The 19,870-nt window shown below is 44.7% G+C and overlaps 1 protein-coding gene across 3 annotated transcripts in view; it reads right to left on the reverse strand.

The window, feature by feature from the left end:
- ATP2A2 (ATPase sarcoplasmic/endoplasmic reticulum Ca2+ transporting 2) overlaps positions 1–19,870 on the reverse strand; it is a 258,289-nt gene that overhangs the window by 135,826 nt on the left and 102,593 nt on the right. For all 3 annotated transcript variants that reach the window (XR_013602562.1, XM_078667497.1, XM_078667496.1), the window contains exons 6-8: positions 19,725–19,805; positions 7,038–7,123; positions 5,282–5,746 (exon numbers count right to left, since the gene is read on the reverse strand). Coding sequence is in view for 2 of the 3 variants with exons in the window: in XM_078667497.1 (XP_078523623.1) it covers positions 5,282–5,746; positions 7,038–7,123; positions 19,725–19,805 (632 nt within the window). In the remaining variant the exon portion in view is untranslated. The remainder of the gene's footprint in view (positions 1–5,281; positions 5,747–7,037; positions 7,124–19,724; positions 19,806–19,870) is intronic.

The following is a 19,870-nucleotide window of genomic DNA, read 5'->3' on the forward strand; positions in this document are numbered from 1 at the left end:
CCACTGCACGCTTGGCGCTGAAGGTGACATTGGAGCTGATGCAAGACAATGGTTCCCAAACCTCTCTAGAGAAATGTGTAGCAAGTTTTTTTTTTACCATGGTAATCTTGCATCTGCCTGGAAAGATCATCCCAGCTTTAGGGCAATTGAACACTTTGTACGCACTCCTGGCCCTCATTTCACACGGATTTGAAGCCGAATCACGAATGCAAACTATTTTGTTCACATGGGTTTCATTCACCCAGTTGGCGTTTATTTTGAGGGATGTAAAACAGAATGGCACAGTGTTACCACACCCAAAAACACCCAGAAGGAAATAGCTGGAAAAACAAATAAGCAAGGGTAACTTTTCAAGTGTGGGCATATTCGGCTAACTTATAACGCACAAGCAAATGTCACAGGTTGAGTGTGTACAGAAAATATCCCCCTCGCTCATAATTAGAAGGAAAAAAACCTCAGAAAAGTTTAAAATAAATTACTTCTCTTTCTAAAAGTCTGACTTTGGTCAGTTGCATGGGGTCCAAAGTTAACTTCAGCAAAAAAAAAAAAACTGATTTGGCAATACAGTGGCCCTGAAACAGTAGAATTAAAGAACGAGGTTTATCTGCCGATTCAAGTAAATACAGATGCATACACTACAATTCCGGTAAGCAGGTGTTAAACAACTATCTCTTCTCGAAACCCTGAACAGTATACTACGCACAGACGCACAGCGGCAACCATCGGCGTACACATGCTAGATATGTGCAACCATGAGAAAGTGCCAGAAAGGCAGAAATGACTACTGCGAGGTGTGCGGCTCCTCCATATCACTACATTTCTAACACCTTAATTTGCAAACGGCTTGCTAGATCACGGGAAAGCAGTAAAGGCGCCTAGGTGGCGAAGCAAGGAGAGAATAGTCAAATGTGCCAGATGTGAGCTGGTATTAGAATGCTTCCCCCGTTGCTTACTGTTACTCTGCGAGGATTCCAGGCTTTTCAGCGGGTATCGGAGGCCTGCAATACTGACAGAGGGAGACAAAAGGCACCGCCTACTCCTTTCACATGGTAATATAGAGAAGGCAGCACATGACGTTGTTAATGTCCCAGGCCTCCAATATAACTAAGACCTCATTATGTCCCAGCCACAACCAGACAAAAGCAAAAATAAACAAGCATTTACAATGCAATAGGTCTCCCAGCATAAAAGTTTGAGCTATTGGCATTGTATATTACAATGTGTTACATTAATTTGTTATCAAACTCTGAATTGTTGTATAAAGATGATTTGCAAACTGTCAAATGTTGCTGAATAGTAAGCAACGTTGTGAATAATATTGTTTGCTAGTCATCCTTGGGTACCAGAGTACTTCACTTGAGGCAGCTCACTACTCTGCACTCACTACTCTGCACTCACTACTCTGCACTCACTACTCTGCACACTACAGGGAGACATCACACTAGATACAGCACACTACAGAGAGACAGCACACTACAGAGAGACAGCACACTACAGAGAGACAGCACACTAGAGACAGCACACTAGAGACAGCACACTAGAGACAGCACACTAGAGACAGCACACTAGAGACAGCACACTAGAGACAGCACACTAGAGACAGCACACTAGAGACAGCACACTAGAGACAGCACACTAGAGACAGCACACTACAGGGAGACAGCACACTACAGGGAGACAGCACACTACAGGGAGACAGCACACTACAGGGAGACAGCACACTACAGGGAGACAGCACACTACAGGGAGACAGCACACTACAGGGAGACAGCACACTACAGGGAGACAGCACACTACAGGGAGACAGCACACTACAGGGAGACAGCACACTACAGGGAGACAGCACACTACAGGGAGACAGCACACTACAGCACCTATTGCATTGTAAATGCTTGTTATAGTTTGTTTTTCATGCAACATATGATCCTTGTTTTGCTTGTACTGCAAACTGAGTCACCTACAGGTATCTGGGTGAGTTCAGGGTGTGGATGGGTGTTCATAGCAGAACAATTAGGAGCTTTAGAGTTGAGGCTGACGGCAGTGTGTTTTTTCCACAGTGCCATAAGGGTGTTCATACCTTATCTAGTGTAAATAATCTGCATTCCCCCACTCAGTTGTTCTTGTAAAGTGTTTATGGCTTGGGATAAATAAATATCTTGCTTCTTCCTAATTTCAACTATTCTTTTGTTGAGTAAAACGTTATGAATTTGTCACGCATAAATATGTCACCTATTTTAGACAAAACCATTTTAGACGCGGCCATCCTTTCTACCCCACTTAAAGCACTGGGTATGGTTTTACAAGACCAGGCTCAGGCACCTAGTCTAACCAATGAAAATGCGCCTATAGACGTAAACCAACACGTGCTTGAATACTAATACCCTGCAGTGGTATTCAGTATTTATTATACACGAAAAAAACAACACTACGTGGTTTGAAATTGATCAGGAGAACTAACTGGCACCTATTTAATGTTTTTCACAAACAACGGGATATAACATGCATGTTTTTGTGCATACCCCACCAGAATGTGCATGGTCTGTTAATTAACTATCAGTTGTCCCTCGCTAAAATTCAGGAAGTCTGATCTCATCTAGTAAAATTTAAGAGTGCAGATTTTATCAGCCCAGGTAATTATTGGCCGCAGTAAAGTCGAGGTTGTGTGTTGAGCTTAGAGCAACCGACCTTCGAACTGAGAAATAAGTTTGCGCCTGATGTCCAGACTCCCGGGCCCGCGAGCCTCCGATCGTGGTCCGAGGTAAACAGCGTGGCAAGCGAAAAATCACCATTAGGGCGCCATGGACGTGGCCGCCTGCTTCTCATCCGAACTTCCAGTTGCCGCAGGATAATGGCCGAGCACAGCAGGCAAGCGGTATTAAATTATAATTAACCCCGTGGGGGCAGAGCCGCTACATGTGTGCCACCCTGCGCGTCTCATCGCCTCCCTAGAGTCTGCCAGGAGCCTCAATGTCCACTGGCAATCGGCCGTAACTGCAGTGTCACTACCTGAGTGTGAGCCATGCCTCCTCACAGCCCACCGATAGAAGCGTGACCTGCAGCGCTAGAAAGCCGGCCTCTGTTGTGGTTCCGTGGTTTCCTGTTGCTGTGGGCTGGAGTGCTGAAATGAGGTCTGCTGCTGGCACGGAGGAGGACGCTACTGCGCGCGCACTAAAAACGAAACCTATCGTGGGGCGGGACTTCCGTTTTGTGAAGCCCGCGCCCACGGAGTGCCTGGAGCCGAGGAGCAGTTGTGACGCGGGGCTCCCATGCCCAAGGGAGAGCCCCGCGGTCGGAGGCTGCACAAGTCCTGAGTGCCGGTGAGCGGGGAAGGGGGGGGATGCCTGTATGTGTGTGTCTGTGTGTGCGACGGCGGAGGGGTGGGGGGGGGATGTCTCTCCGTGCGTGTATGTGTGCTTGTGTATGTGTGTGCGCATGCGTGCAGGGGGAGGTGTGCCTGTGTATGTTTGCGCTTCCCAGGAGACAGCCACGGCGAGCGCGTTCGCGCGCGCGTGGCCTGCGCCCATCGCCTTTTGCGAAATGCGCGCGGCCAGGTGCTGTCTCCTGGGAAGCAGAGTCAGTAACAAAAGATCTCCTGGCGGACACAGCGCTGACGCGCTGTTAAACGCCAAGAGACCTAAAAAGATCATTTAACCCTCTCAAATTATGACAAATCATAATCCTGCCAATGTTTAGATTTAAATGGTTTGTAACCAGGCCTCATGGGTGTTACAACTCTCAAAAGATTTTAACACATATAGTGCATTAGAGATTCGGATGCTACCTGCAGAAAGATCATGAAAAACATCATGAGAATAAAGTAAAATAAATTGATTCTACAAGAAAGGGAACGAGTAGACATTCAGCACTGGCTTTGCAGTCAAACTGGCTCCATTGGCCAGGTCATTGTGTGCCTAGATAAGCTGCAGACAACTACAAAGATGTCACAGGCCGGATGAACAGGTGCAGAACTACACATCAAGAGGGGGCGAGTTTGACTTAATACGTATTGCATTGAAGACTACAACTTGGTTCACAGCTACAAAAGTAATTTTCTTTTAAACAAAGAACAGAAGATAAGGAGATTCAGTCATTAATTGAGAGGAGAGAAAATTAAGTTGCCGTTAATACAAAGTACTTAGCAGCTATCTGATTTTGAGTTGAAATACATTTTGACCAACAACTTTGATATTTACATGAACCTAGGTTGTAAAACATACCCCACATACATTCAGAATGTGGATCAGTATTCAAAACAGCAATGAATCAATGCAGTGAATCAATGGCTTGTAGGGCACGACTACTCGCCCGTAAGGGTCTCAAGGCACAGGGGTGTGGGGGGTGATCTGGGGTCAGGGGATGAAAATGTACATTATATGCAGCGCCAATGGAAACACCGAGGCTGTTAAAATATTTACAGTATCAAAAATACTGATCAAATAAAAATCTTTTCAATATTCATATTTAGTATTTATCAGAGTGGCAATGGGCAATTAATCACCAGGCGCAAAGTAAAAATAAAAAACAAAACAAAGCTGTTTGGCACACACCGAAACATATCACACTATGAATATCTACCTTGATCAAACCTGCGATACTTTCACATTAGCAAACAAAAACATTAGTACACCAGAAATGTAACCAAACTCTGAAAAACCACACAGAACTAACAAGGAGTGAGATGGAAAATCCAGAACCAGATGAAGAGCACCCTGATCACGGAAGCAATACAGTTCCATACTAAGAGTAGAAGGAGCTATACAAAGGCAAAGCATGTAACTTAAGGAAGGACAGTGTGACATGTTTGTGACGACTATTAACAAAAAATAGATAACTACCTTCAACAAGCAAAACAGTGTTGGCTTCAAAATGGACATTCCAGTCTGAACAGCAAAACCACATTCCTTTTCAACAGAAATACATGCAAGCTTAAATTAGTTTTAGCCTCAACGAATTTCACCGGGGAGATGCACATGTTGGCATACACTTCCTACTTTGGGCGACTCAATTATAAAGCCCAAAGTAATGGAAGGAAAGCAATATGTACCATTGTTTTCTGCCATTCCATTGTGTTTAGATCTGTGCAATTGCAGACAGGCACCATACATGTGTGTAACAGGTCAAACAGCTTATTATACCACCACATGACAGATGTTCTAAGGGTAAATGGTTGCTTTTTTACGCCTTCTGGCGAATGGCATCAATACTAGTAACATTGTATTGTAATTGCATTTATTTAGCGCTTACTATATAAAGTTGGAATATAGATTTTAAAACATCTTACCCGGCAAACTGACATCTGATTAGTTGTAAGGGTTCCAGTCTTGTCAGAACAGATGACCGATGTACAACCCAGGGTTTCAACAGAAGGTAAGCTCCTCACAATAGCGTTTTTCTTTGCCATTCTGCGTGTTCCAAGAGCCAAGCAAGTAGTGATGACTGCAGGCAATCCCTCAGGAATAGCAGCTACAGCGAGAGCAACAGCAATTTTAAAGTAGTAGATTGCACCCCTCATCCAAGAACCGCCATGGACGGGATCGTTGAAGTGGCCAATGTTGATTATCCAGACAGCAATGCAAATAAGGGAGATGACTTTGGACAATTGTTCACCAAATTCATCCAGTTTCTGTTGAAGTGGAGTCCTCTCCTGCTCAGTAGCTGCCATTTCATCACGAATCTTGCCTATTTCAGTGTTCACACCAGTTGCAACGACCACACCAATGGCTTTCCCAGCAGCGATATTCGTACCCTGCGTAAAAAAAAAACCCACAAACACACTAGTTTAGCAGAAAAAAGGGAGTCAGAACTGCTCTGTAAGTTAGATAAGTTTTTAGGCTCACATTGGGCCCATTTCACATACCTCACACCTCAATAGAACTCATAAAAGACTATGTACATATCTTTCTCAAAACCATAGAACATTTCTATATTAAGAGGGGATTTCCTCTGAAAGCGGATATATTAGAACTGCAGACATTAAGCAAGTTGGTTATGCCCATGTGACACTCCTCATCTTACCTTGCATGAACTGAAAACACAGTAAACCTGTTTTCTATCTTTAATCAAAGGTCACAGTGTAATCAAATCTTACAAGTTTTGGGCTACTTGGCCCAGAGCTCCAGCTACAATTTATAGGTAGAAGTTTAATTGTAAGACCTTGGCATCAGTTGTACAATGGACTTTAAATTGCAGCGAAGAATTCCTGCAGGCAAATGACTGTGCCTGCGTGCATGAATAACTGAAAACCCTCTTCACCTAAGGCAGCAAGAGCAGAGCTGTACCTTAGCGTTTAGCTTCAGATATGTGAACTATTCATTTTGGCAGGCGATAAATCCTGCACATCCATTAAGGAGCAAGTATGTGCAGTTCTAACAATTTTAAAGAAGAAATCAAGCTGGTGGTTGCATCAAACCCAGCCAAGTTTACTCGAAAAATGCATATGCCAAAATGAATGGCATCCCATACAAATATCAAATACAGCTATGGATGGGCAGGAACAGCATGATCGCTTCTGATCAAACTACAATCTAGTTTTTAATTCGTTCTAGTGCACCAACCCAATCCTGGATAAAATCTGAATATAAACCATTGTCAATGGTCACAAAAAAAAAATCTTTGGTGCACAGGATGTGCCAATATACCATTTCGAAAGTCTTTGTTGACTAGGAAAAAGGACAATTAAAAGGCAATATTCCTTCTTTAAATACTAAACAAAAGCCTTTTGCATGAAGGCCTGTGCATGTAATATGTTCTGTAGGGGCAAGATGCAACTCTTAAGATAGCTTTCTACCAAGAGACAGGGTTTACTTTACTATGGTAGGCAGATTTCAATCACGCAGACAGATGTAGCCATGACAGACGACATCACCCACCTAGTGGTTTCTATAAAGCAAGAAACTTTGCAATATTACTTTTACAGAATACTACAATAAATGATTAACAAATGCAAATATATAATTAAGAGGGTGCAATTTAATAAGTAACTGGGCAACAACCACACTGAAAATTTGCAACTAAAATGAAAAGTATTATGCACTTACAGAAAACAACATGTTCTTTTTGTCTTGGTTCACAGCACGAGGATCAGGCACAGGGTCCGTATGTTTGATAACTGAAACAGACTCACCTAGGTAGGGGGTTTAAAAATTAGGACAATACAGATCAATATTCGAGTGAATTTGACATAGTGCAAAATTGCTTTCATGCGCATCATTTTAATGTCTGCTGTAAGGGCAAGTTCACACTGGCATAAACCGCTTATTAAAACAAAAGGCAACCATTGAAGAAACCGTGAATAAAATATACTGGACAAATCTGGATGTGAACAAAAAATATTTCTGGTGGCCCCATGTGTTCATCTCAATTGGGGTGGATAAATGCTTAATAGCCAAAGCAAAACTGTTGCTCTGAGCTGGCTGTGGAATCAAAATACTAGCAGATGATTCACTTAAATTCTTAATAAATCTGTAGACCATAGAGCACCACCATAACTATGAAAACAGCCCAAAAAACTTCAGTCCAAAGTGTACGCTACAGTTCAAAGATGTCCATCTATCTCAAATGCAAACATATTGTAATGGCATTACCTCCAAGTTCCTACAGATATATGAAAGCTAGCCACTCACAAGGAGGATATCAAACCCATAAAATCACCTGCATCTTTATTTGGATAGTCCACGGCTGCTCAGCCTTCAAAGTTGGCTGACATTTGGCTGGGGTCTGACAAAAGGACCAGAAAGCTTTTCTAGAGCGACCTTACGTTTTTTTTCCAGCCGTGTACCCCAGCATGAGCTTCCTTCTCCACAGTGGGCAACCCAATGTTTTATCACCCATCCTGACCCATTTCCTAAGTGTTAAGACCAGCAATAGCTGTTGTACGGCACATTCCTACGCAGGGAATTGGGAAAGAGAAGGCTGAAAACAGCCACTTCCATGGAGGTACCTGATTAAGCCCAGACGTCTCCTTCCCCAGTAGGTGGAAGTCCGAATCAAAAGCCTAAAACACCCTGAACAGTAAAGACATGCTCCGCCAGGCTCAAAAAGTTGAATGTATGCGGAGGGAAAGCAGAGGAGAAGAGTGGGGCAGAGGAAGAGCGGAGGAGTGCTTGCAGCACATATCAAGCAATGGCACTGCACACCATGACCTCTAGATACCCAGGAAGGTGAAGGCGGCCCCTGTGACCGGCTGCCCTCCTCCACAGCCAACCGGATATCGGATTGTGTGGCATTCCTGCCGAGGAGTCCTCTTGCTTCCCAGCCTGCACCAACTCCGGAGCATTTGTGAGCCTCCTAGACTACGGTAGCTCCGAACCATTCACGAGTCCCCCAAACTGCACACTTTAGGAGCTCCCCCAGCCTTTAAAAGATTCCAGCATGTACTAGCTCTGGAGCATTTTTAAGCTCCCTAGTTTGTGGTAGTTTCTAACCCTTGAGCAGTTTCTCACCCTGCACCAAAAGCCTTCATTAGAACTCAGGTCTATGGTAGTTTCCTACACTTTGAGCTCCCTAGCCTGCACCAGCTCAGAACACTTCATTAGCTCCATGGTATATGGTAGTTGCCCACCCTTAAGAAGTTGCCCAGCCTAAACGAACTGAGCAGGCTTCACCAACGCCCTAGTCTGAAATAGCTCAGAGCTTTTGCTGAGCCATTAGCTCACCGCACCCTACTATTTTTTTGCCCTGAAGTAGGTATCAGAGTTTCGATAGTGCCACAGCCTGTACAAAATGCCCATTCTATATCAGTGCCCCACTATGCACTAGCTCCCTGGTCTGAAGTAGCTCCCTACCAAGCACAAACTCCCAAGCCTACACTAAGCCAGTTGCCTGCATGACTTCCACATCTTGCAGTTGCTTCACAGCCTGCACTAACTCCCAACCCCCCCTCCGCGCACACACACGTCTGCACAAGCTCAATACCCAACAGTCTGTACTAACCCCCACACCACACCCACACTGGCCTGTGTGGCCTCTGTACCCTGAAGTTGCCTGGTAGCCTGCACAAATCCCCCACACACTGGCCTGCACTACCTCCATAACTTTGTTACCGCGTGGCCTGGGCTACCCCCTATACACACTGGCCTGCAGGTGGTCCATACCTTGTACTTGCTCCGCATCCTGCACTCCCCTCGAATCTCCATATTAGTCTGCGTGACTTCCATACCCTGCAGTTGCACCACAACACACACACACACACACACACACACACACACACACAACCCCCCCCCAAACCACCCTTAATGTAGTAGCTCACAACTCAGTACTAACTCCATATCCACTACTAGCGATCCTGGCTTGATTTACTTCCCCGCCCTTTGGTAACTAAATCAGCCTGTCGAAGGTCCTTAGTCGCTGCCAAGTCCCTAGCCTGCACTAGTTCCACAACTTGTATCTGTTGCCAATCTTCCGGTAGCTCCATGGTCTGTACCAGGTCCTTAGCCTGCACTGAATCCCAACCTATCCTAGCACTCCACTCCACATTAGCTGTGCTCTTCCAACATGCTCAGGGTCCTTAGCCTGGACTACATACCCAACCTCTGATAGCTCCCCACTTCGAGATTGCACAACTCTATCAACTGCAGTTTTAAGCTAGGTAGAGCAGGCTTTTGGCTAAAGATGCCACAAAGGGTGCCTGCTACAGAAGTAGGGACTGGATGCTATTTCAGCTACTTCCTTGTGCTGAAGGGCGCAGGCCTAGGTCCCGTTCTAGATCTATGCCTTTTTAATAGCTTCTGGTGCAAGAACGAATTTAAAATGTGGACCCTATCTGACTGGGACTCTGGAGACTGTATAGTGTCATTGAATGCTTAATTTCACACCCACATATGCTACTTGCAGTTCAAGGTGGGTCACGAGCACTGCGTTTGCGGTGTTCACTTTCTGGCTCACCAGTGCCCCTTAGGTATTCACCAAGGTGATGGTGGTGCTGGCCATTTATTTTTTTGACTGGGTCAGGGGTAGCAGTCTTTTCCTACCTTGCCTTGATGTTGAAGGTGGGTTTGCCACAGTTGGTTGCAGACCATTTCTAGGCAACAACGACCCACTTGACTAACTGGGATTCTCGATGTATCTGCTGCAGTCACCCCTGGCTTCTTTGCAGAGCCCCCGCCTCCTTCACTGGAGCCTTCCTGGATACGGTGAGATTTCAAGCGTTTCCTCCCGACCAGCGAGTCCAGGAGATTCGGGCTGTGATGCTGATGTTTCAGCCTAAGCTCTGGATCTCAGTGAGGATGGCTCAGATTCTTTGCCTACTAACCTTTTCCATTCTGCTTGCCACAATGCTAGAAGGCAAAACTGGGTTTGGGTGGGACTGTAAGTCTCATTGGGCCCAGAAAAGGCAACCCGCCAGATTCCATTCAAGTGTTGGAGGAGACTGTAAAAGACATGCAGTGGTAGCTGTGAGATCACAATTGCACCAGTGGCAGCAGACCCCTCTCTCTACCCTACCCAGAGTTGTTAGTGGTGATGATCCGTCGTTACTCGGGTGGGAGGCCATCTGTGAAAGGTGGAGATCAGAAGATGCTGGAGATCAGAAGATGCTGAAGTAGTGGGCAGTTCACTTAGTGTTGAATGCATTCCTGCCCTCCAGGTGAAAGCTGCAACAGGTTCTCATGGACAGCACCACTGCCATGTGGTACTAGAATACGTGGGGTAAAATCCTGGGTCTTGTGCAAAGAGGCTCTACCACTTGAGCTGGCTTATTCGTCAGGGGATCTCCCTTGTGGTAACCACCTGAAGGGATCAGAAAAGGCCAGGCCTGATAAACATAGCCAGCAGTACTTAGCAGATATCAAAATGTCAGTCACATCTAGAGGCGATACAGGGCTTCTTCTGACAATAGGTAGAATTCTGGCTCTGTTACTTCACCACTACTACCATGCATTATCCTTACTTCAGCGCACTGAAATTCCCAAGAAGACACTCTTTGAAACATTACATCTGGAGTGGAGCATTCCTTCCTGCCACTAACTCTCCTGTCCCAAGTTCTGATGAGGATTAGATAAGGCAGTGCGCAAGTCATTTTAGGGGCTCAGGATTGGGCTAGAAAGGTGTAACTGGATCTTCTGGGCTCGAGCATCTGCTCCTCAATCAGGCTGCCACTTCAGAGAACCTCTTGTTGCAGCAGTAGGACAGAGTCCTGCACCCAAATACGCCTTTTCTGCACCTCTCCTTACATGGAGATGGAGCAATCATTTAATTTCCTTTTGATCTTCTTCTATAGGTTGCTGTCATTTTGGCAGCCAGGTGTCCCTCAACAAAATCTGTATGCTGGAATGGCGTTGTGACAACTTTAAGGCCATGTGTGTTACCCCACCAGTGGATCCATTGTAGGCAAAACTGTTGGCTGGGTTTGCTCCGTTTCTGGCGCAGTCTGCTCTGAACAGTTAAAGGTTAACTGTTTGCCTTTTTTTGTTTAAGAAACCAACCGTCCTTATTCAAATCACCAGTTGGAATTACTTTTCTACAAGGTTTACCGCATATATGTTTCCACCTAAGCCTTCTATGGTACCACAGTGAAAATTTAATTGTGAGCTGGACGCTTGATACACCGTTGGTCCAATCCACCTACAGCAAGCATCTGTTCCTCTGTCAGTTTTGAGCTGTACCATCTCACTGCAATCTTGTTGAACTCCTTCACCCAAGCCACGGTACAACGCCCATTTGGGGGATAATTATGGCATTTCAATGAAGATCAAAATTGGAGGTCTCGGGCAAAGGCACCAGTTCAGGGCCACTGGTATTTGGTTCTTGCAAGATATTTGCACACCACCCAACACTTTACGTTGTCTCATCCATTGACTTGCTTTTATCATATTCCTTCCACTTTTCAGCCTGAAGCATATCATAAAAACAAACATTTAAAATATTACCCAGGCTAGAGATACACTTGTGACAGCTAATATGGACAGGCAACTGTACATGGACTGTAGCTTTCCTCCTAACGTTTCCCCATACAAGTAGAACCCTTATTTTGCACAAGAAAAGTGGTTTGTGGTTGATCATGTTGCCTGGTACCACAAACATGACAAAAGAGCAACACCATCAGGTACAGGATTAGTTAAGGGAAGCAGAGTAATTCGATAGCCAACGTTAGCCAGCCACCATCTTTTAGCAAAACTTATGTAAGTGGTTAGTGTGGCTACTGAAATTGGAGAGGTGTACCATGATGCCCAGTATTCAATTACTTCACACGACAGCATGTGTAGAGCAGTGCAAAATTTGAAGATAATAAAAAGTGCCATGTCCCTTTAAAAGGCCACTGCACCTTACACAACCCATTGCCTCTGCCGGCTCGGTCAATGTCAGTTTTACAATAACTAACGACCCCCAAGCCACAGCAAAAGTGACAATTTGGACTATTCCAGGCACCCCAAAGCAATAAGAATAGCCGGGGTGGCATGTATTATTAATTTGTAATGTATATTGAATTATTAAACATACTTGTGCTGACATCAAAATTAGATTAACAGCACCACTATGTTGTGGACTGTCGTAAGTGCTGATGCTGAAAATCAATTGCTGGTGCAGAGTACAGTCCATGAAACGAGCGCTATCCCTCATGAGGGAGTGTCTCCAAGTTACACTCTGAGAAGTTAATCACCCGTTTTTTAGTACCCAATTAGCGGATTGTATTTTTTCCTGTACCTGATTACGTTATAAACTTATGTTTTCAGAAAAAGTCCCCTGATGAAGGGTTCAGCCCGAAATGCACTGGGGGGGAAACGGCCAACAAATTCAGAAATGTGATATATACTATGACATCAATAGTTTGAAGATATGAAAAGAATTAAAATAATTCATGAAAATCTTATCACTATGCCTTTAGACATTTTTGAAACTTTACTTCTCGGAGTGCACCTTGGAGACGCTCACGAGGGATAGCGCTCGTTTAATTGATTTATTCATCCTTACACCCAGGAGGGTTCACCAACTAGCACCCACGAACTTACGAATCTTGTATTATCTAGTACAAACAGGAGTGCGATTGTCCTTCCTCCAATTGGCAGAGTACAGTCAAACACCAGCTCAAATTAAGTACTCTGCACACTGAACCCTGGAATTACTGTATAATGAGACTGAACTAATGTCATAAGAATACATTTAAGGGCTCAGATGGGGATAGAGTGCACAAAGAATCAATTTACCTTTATATTGACTCGGTTACCATTGGTCTGAAAGGCCAGCATTAGCAACTTGGTGGTACCCTGCCACCTACTGGCTGTACTGGATCGCTGTAACTTACGAGCTTTGTGTGCTGGTACCACATATATGTGCATGCATCAGATGGCTTGCGTAAGAGCCAACTCTTCTAGACAACCCTCTAAATAAGAAGGGTTGGAGTAAGAATTGAAAAAGCGGCCGTCCAGTACATCAGTACCAATACTTGACAGGCAAACCACTGCAACCTCTTGCCTTTGGCTGGAAGAATGGATTGCTCTTTCCACTGTAGACTCCTTTTGCCATCATGGAGCAAGACTGATTGCATGCCACCTAATTCGAAAGTGCAAAGTGTCCATCAGGGTCTTGAACAGAATGATACTTCCTGGTTGATTTCCTACTACTATGGGGAGCAGAAACACCTCCTCGGACTGTCCACTTGGGCGATGTTAATCCTAGAAACATGAGAACCCAGCAGAACCAGCCTTGTTGTAATGAAACTACAGCCATAGAGGTGGCAGAACAGTGAAGAGTTAAACGACCGTTGAGTTGGTGTGGACAATCAAGAAATGACCCACTGCCTGCCTGTTTAGCATTACAATCCTAAGAAATTAACCCTTATGGAACAATGACCTGACTTTTATAGCGTCTTTGAAGGGAGGCCAAGATGAATTCTGAACTCTTTCTGAATGCACAAAAGAGTCAGTAATCTATGTATGGATATCAAATGGGCCTTCTGCTGCCACTGTAAGGTGTTTACTTTGGCAAGGATCCCTTTCAAAAACAGAATGGCAGAGCAATTCAATGGAAGAGCTTGTTGCAACAGTGAATCCATGGTATTTTCTGTCTTCAAGGCCAGTAGAGGTCAGTAGCATCCTGAAAGTCTACTGACATCGCTCTTACTGTGATATTTTGAAGTGTCTATGAAAGTCTTCATTTTTTAATTTCCACACTCACAAACGAACTAGTTTAGATTGTAAACGTCTAAAGTGGGGTGGAGTGTATTCCTGGTTCATTTTATACGCTGGGAACAACGGGATCACTCCTAACCAGTTTAGATGTTCTTAGGATGTGGTTGTGGCAGCTGCAGAACAGACATTCTCTCCTGATGGGACCAGTCAGTGTGCCAATCTGAAACCCGCGACACAAGTGGAAGGAAAACCGCTTACCTAAAGCTGGGGAGAGGACTTTCTTCCACCACAAAGAGTGGCCTCTGTTCCGATCAGCCTCCTGAGAAGGACCCATCTATTGCCTATGGGGCAAAAAAAGACCTCCTAGACTTAAAACAATGGAAGACCATCACTAGATGGAAAACAAGGTGCAGACAAGCTCCTCTCAGATAGCACTGGGATTGAGTTGTGACCATGACTCTTGTACTGCTAAACAGGCAAGGACGAGGACTCCTTCCAGGGCCCCCGACTGAATGTAGGACTGCCAGCAGTTGGCCAGATCAGAATTAATAGTCCAGTTATCTAAATGCACAAGATTTCTGACTGGTAGCGATTTCTGCGCCATTGCCTTCTTAGAATGAGATGGGGCCAAAGAAGAAAAGCATCCAAACTAGTGCCAAAGCTGGAAATTTTAGATACCCTCCATGGTGTCAGCATTGGCCTGCTGAAGAGACGGATTATAGTCTAATGTTTGCAGACACTTTACACCCACCTGCCAATATAAGGGGCCGTAGATCAACCTTTCAAAGATGTTGTCATGACTAACGGACTGAACTGGGAGATTCTAAAAGACTGGACTGTCCCAGGGTGTACATTCTTGTGGTACAATGACCAATATTGCAAGCTTAGAAAAAAGCTTGGACCTAATTTTGCAAAACTGGAGGCCCATAGTATCACTAGGACGCCAACAACATGCAGCTGTATCTGCATGTGAAGCGAGAACAATTTCTTAATCTTGTATAAAGGCCAAATTGGTTAATCATAGTGGCTTAAAAGCAGATGAAGTAAAGAACAAAGTCCATTTACTGAGATCAAACCCCAAGATAAATGCCTAGGAATTGGGACTACAACCACAAGAACTGTCTGGGATGCAGACCACTTTAGCCATTCAAACAAGGGAACTTTTAAGTACTTCATTAATGCACATATCAAATTGGTGATCAAATGACAATGCCATAAGTGTTAAAAATCCTATAACAAATCATTCCATATAGACAAAACTAAAATGCTTCAGGTAGCATTGCTTGTGAATTAGACAGTACTATGACATTGCTTTGTAGAATAACTATTACAGTAAATGAAAAACTCCAAAAAGCATCAGCAAGTCCAATTCTGAAAGCCAAGAAATCAGACCACATCACAGAAAGTGCGGAACCCTCATTGGTTATTACTAGTCAAGTGAATCTCCTTTAAAAGCTTGTGCTTCCAATATAAATGCGTAATAGTCATCTTTGATCGCAGTGCTCTGGCAGAACAGCACTTGACCAGTTTTACCTGAAAAATCAAAGACACAGTGGTACCAGTTGGGATGTCAAATTCTCACTTGCCAACGAATGTGAATACCTATTCTTAGGGACCCAGCTGCAACAATATCTGGATCTCTGGTTCGGATTTTGGAATTCATGGAAGAACAGATATTTCATGTGGGCCGTGGCAAAGGCCTGTCTCACAAATTGCGGTCTTGATCAACAGGAGGAGCACCAAAAGCGCTACCCTCAGTGATAAACGGAAAATGACTTTACCAGGAGCCAAGTACCCTGTACACCGTATGCAGTGTCAGCATACGGTGAAGTGATCAGTAGGCGTGATCAGGCCTTTTTAACTGGAGTAATGCCTACAGGTCCACTCATGCAACGATTCGCTGCAGTGGGTTTTACTCACCCTTGCCCTATATCAAGTTAGTGTGTAGCACTGTGCAGCATGCATGTGTTTCCATGCATATGCTGTGTGCCTGTAAGTAGTACAATGCACAGAAGATTCTGGGTTCCATATTGAGAGGTCAAGGGCGGACTGAAAGAGCATGAGAATGTAAAGTATTCCCCTTAGACAGATTTGTGGACTGCTGCATTCTGGAGAGCTGGTTGGGGCACACTGGAAGGAAGAGCCAGACTTTGGCATACTTCAAAGAGTGCTCTTGGATTCTGAGACGGGTCATTGGAAGGGGCCCAGGCACAGCTTGGCTAGGAGGAGATGGGGCTGATAAGAGAATCTGAGTAGGGCTGGGGCCCCAGGATAAACCTTTGATTCCCATCTCTGTGGCTGACTTCCCAGTGTGACCATCAAGTCATTCCCATGGCCTGTGTTGAGGGGCTATCAGATATTGGGTCCTCCTGCTGAGTCACTGACTGCTTTCTGAAGGAAGGGCAGAACAGAGGAGTGGGCATGTCAAAAGGAAGCAGTCACTCCCAGCACAAACTTCAGAGACTCAGACTCTAAAAACCATTTGGTGCTTGAAAATAGACTGCGACGGGGAGCTCGAGGCCCCTAAAATTGTTAACTGTTAAGCAGCCGGACTGGTTGTATGTTGAGGAGAAAGTTCACTTATCTTCCAGCTGGGTGAGGAGACATCACCCAGGGGAAATCCAAGAACTGACCTGGAGCACCAATGCCTGCTTGCCAAAACCTGTGATGAAGAGGAGAGCGCTTAGATCGCGAGGTCCAGTGGAGGATCACGGAGAATGGAATCTCGTACCAAGCCGTGAGGAAGTGGCTGCTGCAACAATCAGGTTTATTCAGTGTGCAGGTAAAAGTAGGCAACTCTGAATGCCAGTGGGGTTGCTGTGAAGAGCAAGGATTGTGACCTTGTTTCGCTAGTGCCGAGAAGGAAGGTCATTGTGGTGACTTGTGAGTGTCCGCGGCCCAACTGAGACATCAGAACCTGTACGATCACTCCTACCTGCAAATGTGATCAGAGGAACTTACTGCGACACTGGAGAGCGTGCGCGACCAGGCACAGCCCCCTCAAAGCAAAGAGTGCTACTCACCAGAGGACCTCCATGACATTAGAGTGATGAAAGCTCCAGATAACTCAGGGAGAGCAACCCCGGCAGGAGCAGGTAAGACTGATCGCATCGTCGAAGGGCCAAGTGAAACTGGAGTCACATATCGCTATAGGCACTGGAACATTTGTGACTTTGGAAGAGTGGGGCTCCTAAGACTGACTACTAGCAGGGCCTAATCTGAATATCTATCGTGAATGGGGAATAACCACCACCAATAGACGGAAATGTGACTGAGACCGGTCCACTACTGACCTCAGGAGTTCCGCGTTTATTATGTGTTCTGTATTTCACATTGTGTTTGTATACAAATCCAACTATTTTCATAAAAGTAGGAATTTAACTGGAGAAACATTTGCTGCTATTGAATGAATGTATTTAGAGCTGAAAGCCTGTGTTCACCCCCCTTTACAACTGCACTGCCACCCCCAGAGGAAGCCTTGGGCTGCTTGACCCATGCTACCACTGAGAGTCAAGCACCGGAGTGGTAATTGGCCCAGTTTCTCAGCACTAATGGTGGGTCCGGCCCAGGACACCAGGAGCAAACTGCCTCCTCACCCGTGATTGGACCTTATACCTCCTGCTTGCCCCGCAGTCCTCAGAAAGGTGGTTCCAACAGTACATAAAAGCCAATGTCAGTGGAAAGAAGAATAAAGATTCTCTATAATTCGCCCACTGATGTGGAATGCCTTACCAATCAAGATAAAAAAAAGAAACCAACCTTACTGAGCTTCAAGAAAGCTGAAGATTAATGTTCTTTGTAGAACTGGCCCTAAATGTTATCACTGGTTCACTCTGCTATCTAATACATGAATAGAATTTTTGGTAACCAGCAAGGTGTAACGACCTAGCTGAGTTTATGGCATGTGCCAAAGAAATAAATCTAATCTGAATGCACCTGCTGAGAACCTGTCATTTTAGGGTCAGGCCTGAACTCAGTGTGTGAGAAACCAATGCATAATTACCCTCAATCTTTGATGAGTATGCTGGTGTTGCAATGGACAACACCTGGGCCATAATCGCATAATGGATTCCGGTAGACTGCAGGTACTAGTCATCACTATCCAGATCAATGAGTCTTTTTTCAGGGAGGAGACAAAGATAAGTCCACAAAATAATAATGCACCTCTGAAGTGCTAGCATGCAAGGCTAGGACCAAAATTTAGACTGGCAGTGGGGTCTGGGTTTGCTGGGCTTGCTGAATCAGGCGAGCTGGTGTCATGGGCTGATCCTCTAACCTCAGAAGCTGCAATGAAGATTGCCGGAGATAGCCTGGGGCCGCAGCACAGGTAAACTGCATTTGCACTTGGCTGCACGATTCTCTCCAGTTTCACGTTTGTTCTCCAAGATGGCCCTGAGTAGGAAAAAGGCCTGAATGAAGGAAAATCCTTTTGCCATTTAACTAGGGTTTGGAAAGGGCGCTGGTGGCTCCTAATGCTCCTGCTCCAGAGGGCTTGATAAATCCAATCTACAGAAAACAATTTTAAATGTGCAGGGGGCTGAGGTGACCCACTAGAGAAGAAGCAGATGAGAACTTCAATTGCAATGCGAGTTTACGCTTCCCCATGCCCAGAAGAGGTGCTGCAATCAACTCCAAATGAGGTTTTAGACATCTACAGATACTTTCTTCTGTGATGTTTACAACCATTCCCTGGGCCAGAACAAGCTCTAGCAAGAACATTCCAAAGGTACTAGGATTAGATGGTCCTTTGACCTGGTACTTTTTATGTTACATCACTGGCATAGACCAGTGAGAGAGGCCGAATGACTGGTGGAGGCTATCCTAGACAGAGAAACCTTGCTACCTTAATCAGAAAAGGTCTGTTTGTTGAGCGCTAGATCCTGCATTTACCTCCTTCTTCCTCTTACTGGTGACGAAACAACTTATCCAGGGATCAGTGCACCCTTCCTCTGTGTGCAAGCCAGGGAGCTCCAGAGGGACATTGTAGTGATTTTAAAATGGCACAAAAGCACCAGATGACTGTTGCCAAAGCACAAGACCGTGTCTAACCAGGTTAGCTACTGCAAAGATCTGATAGTAGGAGGAAGGAAGCCAGAAAATGTTGACACATGAATCCATCTGTAGGAAGGTATTTGAGTGGATCAAGTAGGAAATTTGATAAAGCATGGGAGAGGCCAGTTCTGATCTATTGCACTTTCCCTATTCCTAACCAACGACAGAGATAGCTATTGAGTTACTTAAGGTTATATCTTCATCCATACAGTTTTCAAACTTTAATTGGGACCATGTGGGGTTCTTCGAGGGATTACCTCATTTGAAACTGGAATACTTCAGCTTTTTCAAACCATAATCAAATTAGACAACGATAGTGGTGTGCCATCTAGGATTCCAAGTTCACATGACAAGATGCTTGTAACGTATATCTGGTACAGTTCTGTACCACTGTAGGTGCAGTTTCTGGCCCAGTCACGGTGACAGATGCACATAAAAAGGTTATTAACCCGTGTTTGGCCTGGAACTTTCCACAAATAAGATACTTGCTTTTTGAGTATTTTTTTTTTTTTAAAGCATTTTAAAGATAGATTACAAATGATCATTGAGATGTCACAACCCCAAAACAACGTACCATGCATGTTTAAAAGGAAATTAAAATAAACATACCAGTTAGAATGGATTGGTCTACTCTCAAAGTTGTAGATTTGATTGAAGTCAGTCGTATATCTGCAGGAACTTTGTCACCCACTACAGCGAGAGACAAAAAAAGAAAGTGTTTTATTTTATTCACTCACCGCAACTTTCAAAAAGTA

The sequence above is a fragment of the Lissotriton helveticus genome, chromosome 11 (assembly GCF_964261635.1).
Source record: "Lissotriton helveticus chromosome 11, aLisHel1.1, whole genome shotgun sequence".
In the NCBI taxonomy this organism is placed as follows: Eukaryota; Metazoa; Chordata; class Amphibia; order Caudata; family Salamandridae; genus Lissotriton; species Lissotriton helveticus.